We start from the raw sequence: 13,882 nt of genomic DNA, 5'->3' as shown, positions 1-13,882 counted from the left end.
GGCATTCCGGAGAAGCCCGATAGATAGCTCTGATGGTGCGCGTCCATCTTCTCCGCGAGGGAACCGTCGTCATTCATGCCTGGATGGCCGTGTTGCAGGCGTTGATTGCCACCGTCTGCTATACTCGGTATCTGGTCGACCAGCGATTCCAAGTCGCTGAGACTCTTCGACGCTACGTCCTGGCCGGTGTTCCTCTTGATTCCGTACTGCTCGTGTGGATGATGATGGGGCGACATCGAGGAGTGCGTCGGCGTATGGGGATGCGTGTGCGGCGGCGTCGGATGGGAGTGGTGCGAATGCTCGTCGGTGGCTTGGCTCAACGGTGTCGGTGTTGTCTGATGGGGATGAGGATTGTGGGGCTCCGAGGCTTGTTCGTGGTAGCCCATGTAGCTGGTGTAACTCGGGTGGGACGGTGTGCCCGGGCTACCGTGATGGCCGGGGTTCTCACCGTTTCCAGCCGGATTGTACTGACGATGATCGTTGTTCATGTTCTGCTGAGAGATACTGGTAGGTGGCTCGAAATCGGGGTGTTCGACACTCGGCGAGGTCAACGGCGACGGTTCCAGGTTGTTCTCCGACGAGATCGCGGTGTTGATCTCCGAGGAGAGATCGGAATGGGTGAACGAGAGCGACATGGATTTGGGGCTTTGACTGTAATGCTGTAGATGCACCGGGCTCTGTTTTGCGTTCATGTTGTATGGACTGTCGTTCATGCCCTGTCCATAGTATCCGGAATCGTTCATCGGCTGCGGATAGGGAGCCATGTGCGCGAACGTCTTCGGTGGCGAGAAACAATTGGGCACTATTCCGTAACCGTCACTAAGATGGCCGCCCATGCTCTGATGTTGCTGCTGTTGCTGTTGTTGTTCCCGCTCTCTCATCTCCCTCTCCTGTTGCTTTTGCTGTTGATGAATCTTTTTCGGACGGCCGCGACGCTTCTTTATCACCTCCCCGTTCGCGTCGAGTTTCTCGGGATCGGGAGGCGGTTGATCTTCGGGATTTTTTATTTTTTTCGGTCTGCCTCTCTTCTTCTTCCCAGGCATCAGTGAATTCGTTTCCTGTTTTATGGGCGTTCCGTTCACGTCGGTCATCCTGCTCTCCCCTTCGTTCGTCAGATCGTCGCAGAACACCGGCTTCTTGTCCTCAATTGCGTCCTGTTCCTTCTTCTTGAGCTTCGAGTCCGCGAACACGATGTCGGACTCGTCCAGATGAGAAATCGCGCCGTTCAGGTAGTCGCGGAACTTCTTCAGCGCCGCGTAATACGGAACTTTGTCCGCCGCACGCGGCAGTTGCGCGCATCTCGCGCTGCTCGATGGCATCACCCACATGTACTGCAAACGAATTGTCGAGCGTTATTGAACAGAATCTTATCGATACGGCGTAATTCAAAATTTTTAGTTCTCTTTCATCTTACCGTATTGGTTCCTTCGACCAGATTGGGCTGTCTACCGAATCCAAACTCCTTCTTTCCCGAGAACACCTCGTATATGAGTTTACCGTTGAATACCGCGATCTTCGGCTTGTACTTTCGTAATTTCTCTAACAGAATGTGACTACCTGCAAAAGAAAATTCATTTGACAAAATTTCATTGTAAATAAAGTTAAATTTGAATAAGTGATTCGACCATGCTTAATCAAATTTAATATCCAGACATTTTGGAATCGAAAGTCTAGTCTAGTTTAATAATCTGATAATATTCATATTCGTTCTCCGATAACATCTGCCGTTTCAAAGAAATACAAGAGTGAGAATAAACTTTTAATTTAATCTGAGAAGAAAATTGTGAACTACTTATTGGGTCAACCGATATTGTAATAAAGATTATGTAATACAGTATTCTCCCATAAGATCGCGCTATATTGTCCCCTATATCATCACATTGCTATGCTGCTACATATCATCCAGTGGCGCTAACCTGTACAATGTAGTCAAGACAGGAACAAGTTCCTAACCAATGAAAGCGATAGTACTACAGTGTCAACTGTTCTAGAAAATCTTGTTACGTCAATCGAGCGGGACGATCTTATATGGCGATGGAGAATGCTGTACCCTTCTTTGGTTAGATCTCCTTTGACACATGGTTCTTTGATCTGAACTCAATATTACGACTGTCATATCGTATTTCTAGGAACTATTCAGCACAGTGTTTCTATGTTTTATCACGTTTCAAATGAGCTGTCACATTTGTATGTCGTGATATACTTAACAGTGACAGTGTTTTATTTCAACCAGTTTTTCTAACATTAGAGAACAGGTGGCATAAATTGTTCAAACGTTTAGCAACAAACTTGTGACATAGTAACTTATTTCACGCGAACTGTCCACGACTACAAAGTTATAAATCTAATTGCACTGATCGAATATCCAAGTTTGCCTACGGTGTTTGCATAATCACTGACTTTGTTACCCTTACGTTCATTAACACTAGAACTACCGGCGATAAACGCATATTTGCTTCGATCGGTGGATAAACGTGAAAAACTTTTGAAAATTTAGAAATTGACTAATTTCTTCATTTTCATATTGTAATAAAAGGTACAAAAGATCTGAGAAAGTGTATTGTCATAACATTTTAATCGTCGTAACAGTTTATTGACAAGTCATTTTGACTTGCTTAGTAGTTCTAGTGTTAATTTGAAACCGATCACTTCACTCATTGTTCTATTCGTTCATTACTGTATCTGTCTCGCCTACATTGTTCATGGTTATATCACACGAGAAAATTTCTGTCTCGTGGATAATAAATATAGAGTAAACCAACCAGTGAATAACCGAATTATTGAATTTCTGGACGCATAAGATTAATACTTGAATGTATTTATTTATAACAACAAAACAGCTGTTGAAATTGCAATTACATTTATTTTTCTTGAAATTTTTATAAAAATGATTACTTATCCATATCGTAATTTAAAAAAAATTATTTATAAAATGCAACACGTGTAAAAGCCCAGTAAATGACTGTTACATTTCTGAAATATTTTTAATAAGAATTGCACTTACTAATAATAATAATAACAATAATATTTATTTCCACGGGACGAAGCCCGTTAATTTACAATAAGATTACATTAATGTTTGCTTAATATACTAAACTAGAAATTTTATAAACATTTAATAATTTTTCAATTTACAATTTACATTTCTTGCCTAATGATCATTCACTGGTATGCAGTCAATTACTGGTTGGTTTACCCTATTTTTCAAGAATACTCGTGTACCGTTGTATCATTCCACGTGTTTTCAAACATCCCGTATCTTGAATCATCGGTTAGTTAGGTCGATACGTTCCCGACAGTTGAACGCGCATTTTGTTTTCCTTATCTCTCGGGACTGTCGGTTCGCGCGTCGTTAGCAAGCCATGCATGGATCGCGATTCGTGCGCGCGAGAGATTTTCAGGGGCCGAGGTTGGCAACAGTGGGATGCCGCGTGCCGCCAGTCTTCTTGCGGTGACGATCGCACGACGAACCGGCCGAAACTCGAAGCCGATCGGTGTGATTATCGTTGATTGTTTTTCGTTGTTTTCACGTATATTTTCGAATTGTTGAAAGTGCGACTATCGGTGCACCTGGTCGACGAGGAACAAGGGAAGGAATCGGTGAGCGTCAGAACCGATAGATCGTCAATCGAGTCTCTGCTTGTCGTTAAACATCACGGCGCTGGCGAACATCTATCTACGGTAAGTAAATTAACCTTTATTGACAAACGGTGATTACCGTTCGTTTTCCCTGTGCACGTAACACGTTTCATTATTACGCGATCTAAATCTTTACGTACCGTCCTTCTTTCGTTGTATTCGGTCGTTACAACCGAAACTATCGAGACAAACCGTCTACAAAGACGGTTTGTTTATTCGACAAAAACTGTCCCGAGAAAATTTTTCAAGCGGTAGTTAAGCGTTCGCAAAGTTGCATTCCGGACAGAGAACGATTAATTGGGGAACGAGAAGGGGAACGGCTCTCGGCGTTCGTGGTTAAGCAGATAACTTCGTTACACTGTATCGTTTCTGTCGCGAGGGAATAAATCAATCGACCTTCATCGTTTTAATGAGCTAGCATCGTCTTCGGTAGAACGAGGCGGGCGCGAGGAAAGAATCGTAGTTTCGAACAGAAGGATTATTTTTCGTCGACAAGGGGGGGTATGGGCTTTCCTCCCGCCCGACGAACCGTTGTTTTTAAGAACGATTACGTTGACGGAGACCGACAATTATTTTTTGTTGTTGTTTTTTTTCTTCTGTCGCGCGTAACTTACAGAACCGGTATTTATCTCGGTGTCGAGAGAGGGAATTATCGAATGGGGCCGAAATCCGGAAAAAAAGAACAATTTACATAAAATACGCTGCCCGATAAGCTAACGGGCAAATAAATAAATGACCGTTGGCGAGGAGATACGCACCTTTCGATGCACGAACTCGTATCGTTGCTTCTCTGATTTTTGGTAAACGGTTACTGAATCCCGACGAACACGCGTTCACGATATTTTTCTGGGGACCCTTTCGTCGCGTACGGAACGCAATCGTCTGTGTGTGTCGGAAGGCGGGCTGGTTTTTATCGTCCATGTGTGCACGGTATGTTTAAAATTTTCGCAACCGTTTAGATACACGGTTCTTGGCGTCTTATAACCGTCCGAATTGCACGCATCTGTTTCGCCCGGGCAAACCTCGAAATTTTGCCGTCCAATTAATTTACATCAGGAATCGCGGAGTTTTGTTCGTTAACAATTAATTTCACTGGACGGACAACGTTTCGACCGTGTTTGTATTTCGGTGGCATAAAATAATTGTTCAATTGTCGATTCAATTTATTGTTCCATTGTGCGGAAAATATCGTTGGAAAAATCATTTGTAATTTCGTGCATTTAATAGAGGCTATTTCGGTGTCTCGAATGTTTCGGAAATGCACGTTTAAACAGTTCGTACGATAATTAAATCTTTTCTTAATGAAGATCTGATTTTTATTCGACGTTCTTGATGTAAGAACGTTTCATCTGTGTCCCTAATGAGGAGTTATCGTATTGTTCTTGATGAAAAATAGGACAGTTTATGGAAAGAAGAGAGAATGTTTTTCACAGCCAATTGGTAACAGAGTTAATTGGTAACAGACGTTCTATTTTTAACTGGCGCATGGCAAGATATAAGTTGAAGTAATTGTTCTCGATTATTGCTACATATCTGTAGGAACGACTATAACCATACGCCTATTTTAAGTTGCTTTCAATTATTATTGACTCAGGATGTTTTTGTTAATTGGCTTAATTTATATTTACCTATTTAAAATCTGTAATGGAACAGTTTAATTCACTACATTTCTTGTCCCAATTCTTTACACGATCGTATTTGTTGGTTTAACGTGCTGATTTTGTTCCCCACCACAAAAACTTACTAGTTTCCGAACATACTATATATCACAATTTTAATTTCTTCGATAATTTAATTTGTATTTAATTAATTTGAATATATTGATACGTGTAATATATAATAGGATGTAATATAATATGGAATAATATAAAATCTATAACAAAGCAAAAGTCAATTTAAATTCCAACAAAGTACAATTAGAGTTTCAGTAATTTTAAAACAAAAGAAATTTGAAATCCGTCATTTCGACTTTTATTTAAAATTTATTTTAGTATTAAAAATTTTAAAATTATTCATCCCTCTCGATTTCGCCCGTGTGACGATTTTTATTTTTAGTCCTTCGTTCAAGGTTAACAATCGAACTACCGACGTTAAACATATATCTACATATTTCGATCGGATCGTTAAACATAATGAATTAAAAAAAATCATTTCATTTACATATTGCACTGAAAGTCGTGAAATTCCGAGATAATGTATTGTTATAACATTTCAATCATCGTTATAAGAGTGTACTGACCACTGATTTGGACTGGTTTGGTGGGTCTACTGTTAGCCCTTTCGATATTTATGTCGAGTATACTCACGAACGACCGCATTTTTTCTCATCATTAAACAAACAACATTTGCATTTGTTATTTAAAGTAAAATTTAGGTAAAACGAAAAACATATTTGTCATTTTATACGAGGGCTGTTTGACAAAGCAGTGACTTGTTCGTGACAATAGATGACGCTTAAGTCGCAAATGTAATTCTGTCATCTTATTAGAATTTAATTCCATTTCACAGCAAGTAATGCATTTACTCTGCTCTCGTCGAGTATACTCCTCGTATCTTAACACTAGAACTACCAAGCAATTCAAAATGACTTGTCAATAGACTGTTACAACGACGATTAAAATGTTATGACAATACACTTTCTCAGATCTTTTGCACCTTTTATTACGATATGAAAATGAAGAAACTAGTTAATTTCTAAATTTCTAAATTTTCAAAAGTTTTTCACGTTTATCCACCGATCGAAGCAAATATGCGTTTATCGTCGGTAGTTCTAGCGTTAAAAACAATCAACCACACAAGTGCACGTTTTCGAAAATGCCCTAAAACACTGAAACGATGAACCTAACTAAATTCGTCGGTTGTACTGACCTTCTTTGATTTCTTTTCTTGTGAGATCGGCACTGCCTTTAGTGGCGCGAGCCACCATATTTGTGAAACCGATACCGAAGCGCAACAGCTTGTAATCGTCATCCGCCGTGAGTGGTTCGGGTGTCAGTCCGCTCAGGTGTAAACACTTCCCTGGAACGAAAGAAGAAAAAAAAACCTGCGTTTAATTGGACGCCACGGAGAGATGTCGAAAGAACACATCGGCTGAGCGCGCGCACTCTCGGTTTTTCCAAGGCTTTTGTGGGAAGCGCGCCAAGAATCTTTGCCCGCTTTAAGTTCGACCCGATATCCAACGGGAGGGGAATTTCAATGGGTCTGGGTCAAACATTGTCGACAAACTGTCTGGAACTTCTGACTTCGTTCCCGTAAACTCGCGACGATAAATCGGCCTGCGTCGCTGCCGCCGCTGCGTCATCAACCAAACAAAATGGAAAGTGCGCCGACCGTGGTCGCTGCGGCCTGGCCTATTATGGCACAGAGACCGCAAATCTTCCGTTGAGCTTTATTTATTTATTTTTTTTTTTTAACTAACTAGGCACCTACGCAGAAATCACTTTTCTGATACCCTCAATTTTTTTTTTCGTTGGAAATAAAGTTTTGGGGCGGAGACTTTCACTTACAAAAAACCTTGGTGCCCTGAAAATTCCAATTTTTTTTTAAACATCGCAGGTTCGTAGGGAACTTTGATAGCAACGACGGGCAATTTTTACGTTTTTGGTATTCGGTTTTTTATGGTGAAAACATACCTCTGTGATGCAAATGGTAAATTCTGATATAGAAAGTGACGAAGGTTTAATACTTCCAATATTTTTTGCGTAAAATAAAATACAAATAAAAGAGGTGTTATCTTTGTTTTTAGAAAAAGTGTGTTCATTTTAAGAAATACCTTCAACAATGCATATTTTCCAAGGTATTTCTAGCTGTTGCACAGAAAGATTGTAAGGTACTAAAAGGATTAAAGGTTAATGTATGTTTTCCTATTTTCTTGTATATCTTGAAAATTATAGTAGATATAAAAAAATTGTTGGAATGAAAATTTTGACGGCCTCTTATGTTAGTTCATTATAATTACAATCTTTCCAATCTCCTGTTCAGTCAGAGTCGCAGAGGGTGATGGGAATAAGTACCAAACGTTGTTAAAAATAGGTTAGGTAGTCGAATTATTTTGAAACGAACAAAGTGGCAGAGGATGTTAGGAACAAGTGCCAAGTGTTGTTAAAAATCGGTTATGTATTCGAATTATTTTGAAGGGAACATAGTGGATTACTTATTAGTACATCTTATACAATTTATCTGTACCTATACATTGAATGTTACTGAAAAAGATTCGATACTTACAGAGTTCGAAGTACTTGTAAGTACAGTTTCGAACCCTGTATCTACTCGTTAAAAGTTTGCAGACCAGCTGAACGGTACCAAGCACTTCGGAAGTTCACGGACAACAAGCTATTCCCGTACTTAGATATTCAATCGACTAATATTTATGAGTACACATAGCACTCGGTTATACCGTTACTTCCAATGATTACCAGATCGTGAATCTTCTGCACTCGTAATAGATGCCAAAGACGTGAGATGCAATAGAACAAAATCTTTGACGATAAGTACCCGTTTGATTTCTGTTTTCATAAATCAATCTTTACACACATGAATTGGAATAAATATCCCAAGACTAACCATCACGTATAAAATACAACGTCGATATTAATTTATTATTAATTATCCGCAGACAAACATACTTTTTCATCCTCCGTAGACAAGCACAAGGTCGTTTTTGTCAAAGACTAATAATTCTTTCACTGTTTCAAGCTTCCTAAAAATCTGAAAAAATTCTGGTATATTTACCAAAGTATCTGCTATATTATACAATAGTTCGATCCCCGGGGATCATTTTATATACATACATTACACAATGGTCCTTAAGTATGCCTTCAAAGAAATGTGGATAAAAAATATAATTGATCACGTAGCTAAATTTTATTTAAGTCAATAATAAGATAGATAAACTAACTTACAAAAACTAGTTTACTTTTATTTAAATAATGAGCATTTGTATTTTTTTATACATATTACACCTTAAAGGGATCGTTTTAGACACCTTTCCCCTACACGTTGTCGATTCTGTGAAAGGAGTGCAATCGATTCCTCTTCGTCCGCATAAAAACCGAATCGGATTTATAAAATCAGGTTTCTATCGTATAACAAGATTAATTCTCGTGCCAGTCGAACGAGCAAAGGTTCTCCCGACAAGCGTCGAACGATTACGGTCGTCGAACGAGATGCAAAGCTGCCGAACAGCCACCGATAATTCGCTGATTATTTGTATCGTCAAGAGACCGTTCTTGTGCTCCGTGTCGAAGTTAACACGGCAGAAAAACGTGTATTCTCGTCCCTCTGTTAATTACCGCGGATTTTTCCTCTCTAAATAAACCGTTTTCACGGCTATTGTGCTGTCACGGCAATTTAGAGAGAACTAGTTGTCAGCGGTCGCGACGGTGCGCAGCAGCAGGTGTTACAAAACGCGGCCGTTCAAACGGATTAAATAGGTCTGGGTCAAGCCTCTGGTCGATTCTTTTTATTTCGCCGCCTCTCTGCCCCCTCCCCTCTACCGTAGGAAGTTCACTCATAAATCGTTTCTGTCCTCTACGCCCCGCGAAGAATTATTGTCCGGACGCGGGAAATTCCCTCGGCTATGCCAGGGTTTCTTGTCGCGCGATTCAACCCTTTCATAGCCGTTACCGCCGCGTATACGAGTGCAGAGATATCGCGTGTAATGTGTGTCAGTCGTGGTTGGTCCATTGGGTCCCTATTGGTGCATTGTCATCGTTAACTACGATCTGAAAATAATTGCGTCGTTTCGAAGAAAATATCGATTACACGCCTTTTAGACTGTGAAGTCTTATTGGATCGTAATTGGTTGCTGGAAGTGGGGGTATAGAAGAGGTCTTCCCTGAGATAGATAAATAAGATATTGTTTTGTTTGTATTTTGCAATAATTACGAGTTAACATTAGAAGTGGAAGTAAAGAGACAATATAACCAACATTATCGTTATACTCCAATTAAATTAATCATTAAAGTAATCATTAGTAGTGGGCATAGGAAAAATAAGTAGCCTAATAGGGAATAGCTTCAAAATAATTTATTACAACCACAAAATATGTCTTGTGATATACTAAATCGCAAGACTATACGATTGAATAATGAGTGCAAGTGAGTAAAAGCAGTACTACAGTAAATTCTCGATAAGTGTTCGACAGGTCCTCGGCACGGAACATTGAGTATTTTATAAAGTAATGGTCATATGCAGCTGAAACAAATATCATTGGCTTCAGAATTCGAAGCTCTATCATTGTGTCGAACCTCATTGAAAAGTTAGCGTTACACCTGGGAACCTTGTAGGAGCTTTCGAACACTCATCGACGATTTATTGTACTATGTACCCTCACTAGTAAATTTGGCTTTCGCTAGGGGAAAAGTGATGTTAGGGAAAGACGTCCTACCACTTGATCTCGGAGTTACAGAAATGTCTGCCAACTTAACGTTCGGTTTAACATTTATTTCAGTATTTGAAATGAATTTATCAACTGGTAGGAGGTCCTTACCCTTACATTGCTTTTTCCCCTAGAAGAAGCCGAGTTTGCACGTCAGTGTACCTGGTGCGCAATGGAAAAAAAGGAGGCGTTCCCCGAGCGCGTTACCGTGATCCCGGTTGTCGATCCAGAAAACTATGGGAGTCGGTTCGCTTTCGTGAGACTAGCGAAATAAATCGCAGATACCCGTCCAGGACCAGGGAATGCCGAAGGAACGAAGACAGGGGGAGTAAAGAACGCGAGAGAATGGGAGAGGGAAGGTGAGCTATACCAGAACGAAAAGTCGGAAACAAACGAGGGAGAAAGAGGCGTATAAAGGGAGACAGAGATAGAAGCCTGGTCTGATGGCGCGAAATTACAGACGTCGCCGAAGTATATCCCGCGAGCGTTTACCCCCGGCAGATAGAGATTTATGACGCGGCCTCGGAAATTCTCCCCCTCTTATCCTCCCCTCTGGTCTCTCTCGCCTCCCCCTCCTACTTCTCTTGCACCACCGACCTACAGCCGTATACCACACGACCTTGGAGAACTTCGGAACAAAGTTAAACGCTCGCGTCTGGCCGGGTGGTGGTGGTCGTTGCACGTTTTCCGAGGCGGAGGAGCCGACGTTTCGTTCGTTCGCTCTTAAAGTCGACGTTGTCAGCGGTGGAGTACAGAAGGAAGAAGGGTGGTGAGTTGAGCGAACGGAGAATACCGAGAGGGAAACTCTTTCTCTATCCCCCAACGGTTTTAGAAAAACTCTCGGATGGCCGGGCTTGGGGGTATTACGCACGCACGCGGCGAGGATCCGTGGCGGCCAGGAGCTAAGAGTGTGCTTTCTGTGGCCCCTTATGAACCAGACTAACGGCCGATCGAACAAACTTTATCGAAGCGAAACCCTCCCCTGTCGTTCACGACGCTAACCTAACCCAACTTGACTTCCCTCGACCTTTCCGCGTTGCCTCGATACTACTTGTTCTTACGAGGGAACGCACGGAAGTGTCCCTCTCCGATTTCGGTGGAACTTTGTATGTCTGTTAAGCAGTCAAAAACAAGGGATACGTATTTTTTTTTATCGGCTGAGACGCGGCTTTAAGGGGTGAAACCACCCCTCGAAGTTTCCATCCGAAATTTTTTTGTTATAAACAAATTCTATTTTGGACGATTTTTTAGTAACATGTTATTCTACATAAAAAACCGCAAACCTCGTTCAGTAGAAGTTTTCATGTATCTCCTCTGGTTTTCGAGATAGTATTTTCGGGTCGAAACTTCGAGGGGTGGTTAGGGGTGCAAAATCCCTAATAATGATTTATCACAGTGATCGCAGAATCAGGAGATTGCTCTGTTATTAACAGTCCGATCGAAAATGTTTTTATCAGGTATAGCATGGTTTCAAGAAAGCTTTAACGTGATTATAGCAAATTTTTTGTCATGATTTTTCAAAGTCACCTTCAAATTTTTGCAAATACACCTATCATTTTTTTACGCCTAACACATGTTATGTTATGATACTTACCGAATTCGTGTTGAAATATTCTAACAGATAGGCGTAAAAAAATTATAGATGTGTTTGAAAAAAAATTGAAGGAGACCTTGAAAAATCATGAAAAAAAGAAGAGTTGACAAAAAAATTTGCTATAATCACGTCAAAGCACTCTTAAAACCATGTTATACCTGGTAAAAACATTTTCGATCGGACTGCTAATAACAGAGTAATTTCTACCGATAACGATTCGTGGTTCACTCTGTATATCACGAGGAACCGTGGAACAAACTCGAGTTCCCCCGATGTTCGTAAATTCGTCCCGGCACTTGAAAGTTTCAAAGTCGAAAGAGTTTCGGTTTCCCCTTGTCCGACCGACTTAACTCGTTCTACCAAGTTTTCCGAGGTTCCGGCGCAACAGGACCCGCGCCAACCTTTCGGCCGTCGCTGTTACACATTTTTCCTCGCGGCGCACTCGTACGCTCGTCTCGAAACGGTGGTGGTATCGTGTTGTTGGCTTCAACGACCAGAAATACCTCTGTGTGTGTGTATACATATACGCGGTGGCAGGATTTATCGTTGGCGATATTTTTTGCACGCCTCGTAATTCAAGATATTCGCCGTCAGCACCACTGTTGGGGTTGGCTTTTCCTCGTTTCCCGCGAAAACGACGCTCGTTTTCGGCACACAGCTGTGTATGCATGTGTGTTATCAGGACACATACACATACACATTGTTCGATTGATAAAAAAAAAAAAAAAAAAATTGTGCTAGTTCGATGTACGATCTCCTAAGCAAAATTCACGAAATTTCGTTGACCCAGATTTCGCATGATTCTTTTCGCCAGGAGAGTTCAGCTCTGAATGAATCCACCGAGCTGGCTGGCTGACGCTCGTTTTCGGCACCCAGGTGTATATGCATGTGTGTTATCAGGACACATACACATATACATTGTTCGATTGATAAAAAAAAAAAAAAATTGTGCTAGTTCGATGTACGATCTCCTAAGCAAAATTCACGAAATTTCGTTGACCCAGATTTCGCATGATTCTTTTCGCCAGGAGAGTTCAGCTCTACATGAATCCACCGAGCTGGCTGGCTGACGCTCATATTCGGTACACAGGTGTGTACGTATGTGTGTTATCAGGACACACACTGTTCGATTGATAAAAGAAAAAATTGTGCTAGTTCGACGTACGATCTCCTAAGCAAGATTCACGAAATTTCGTCGACCCAGATTTCGCACGGTTCTTTTCGCCAGGAGAGTTCAGCTCTGAATGAACCCACCGAGCTGGCTCGCTGGCGCGAGTGTTCGAGCTGCAGGGGATGCGAGGAGAGCCAGGTGAAAATCGATGCAACCAAGAGAGAGAGACGACCTGTGTGCGTGGGTACCGCGGGAGACCGCGCCTGGAAAATCAATTTTCAGGGTTTTCCAGGACGAAGACCCGTTCCACGGCGAGAGACCTAGGGAAACACAGTAGACGAGGGCTGCGCGCCGCGTGTTCCCCGGCGATGCTCTCTTTTCTCTATAGCAGCCTAGCTAGGCGGCTATGCCTCCATTGGGCGAAAAGCAACTGCCACAATTTGCGAGCGAGCACGTATTAACTCCTAGTAGACGCGTTTAACGACATTTCCCTAAGAATTCTAGCCACGAAAAACGGTTCTCCTTTTTCTGTACAGTCTCGTTAAAATGCTCGTCGAGGCAAGGTGACGCATACCATAAAATATTCTTCCTTTCCCGTCGATTTGACGGGAGGAGTTATCGGTCCTGGCATCGATTTTCATTGTTTCTTCGTTTCCTAATGACAAACCATTGTGTATAGGAGCATTCAACGGGGGCCGTCTTCGATTCTCATGCCCAGGGTCTGGGTGGTGGGGCGGCCCGGGCCCGTAGGATGGCATTGGATGAACAAAAGCCCCCCCCCCCCAAAAAAAAAGAAACGAATCCCCGTTGCCCAGGGAATCTCGAAAAAGATGGGGTACAAAATTCTAGGGGGGTAGCGAAACGTGCACGGACTGTAAGCCGCTATCGAGCGGATAGGCGTGCGACAACCCCTTCCCGGCTCTTCTCTCCCGTCCCCCGTCGGCCAGCTCTAGTTCCCTTTTTCCTGCCCCTCCCGGCCCCCTTCTGCTCTCCCCTTTGGACCGAGCAGGCTGGCTGAAGGGTGGCCGGTGGGTGGAAAAGGGAGGAGGCGGAGAGGCTACACGCTTTCCCACACTCGCAGACCGACCCTCCTTCGCCACCTGTACCCTTCGCCCATCTCGTTTTACCCTACCCACCCTCTGTACAACCATCTCTTCCA

At 42.2% G+C, this 13,882-nt stretch overlaps 1 protein-coding gene across 1 annotated transcript in view; it reads right to left on the bottom strand.

The window, feature by feature from the left end:
• The window catches only part of LOC107190717, a 96,798-nt gene that overhangs the window by 1,267 nt on the left and 81,649 nt on the right, over positions 1–13,882 (bottom strand). Inside the window, exons 7-9 of the mRNA XM_015579577.1 lie at positions 6,508–6,657; positions 1,415–1,557; positions 7–1,331 (exon numbers count right to left, since the gene is read on the bottom strand). Coding sequence (XP_015435063.1) covers positions 7–1,331; positions 1,415–1,557; positions 6,508–6,657 — 1,618 coding nt within the window. The remainder of the gene's footprint in view (positions 1–6; positions 1,332–1,414; positions 1,558–6,507; positions 6,658–13,882) is intronic.

Source organism: Dufourea novaeangliae, unplaced genomic scaffold, assembly GCF_001272555.1.
Source record: "Dufourea novaeangliae isolate 0120121106 unplaced genomic scaffold, ASM127255v1 scaffold170, whole genome shotgun sequence".
NCBI lineage: Eukaryota > Metazoa > Arthropoda > Insecta > Hymenoptera > Halictidae > Dufourea > Dufourea novaeangliae.
Note: the sequence above shows the minus strand (reverse complement) of the source record. Positions and strands in the feature narration are given on the sequence as shown.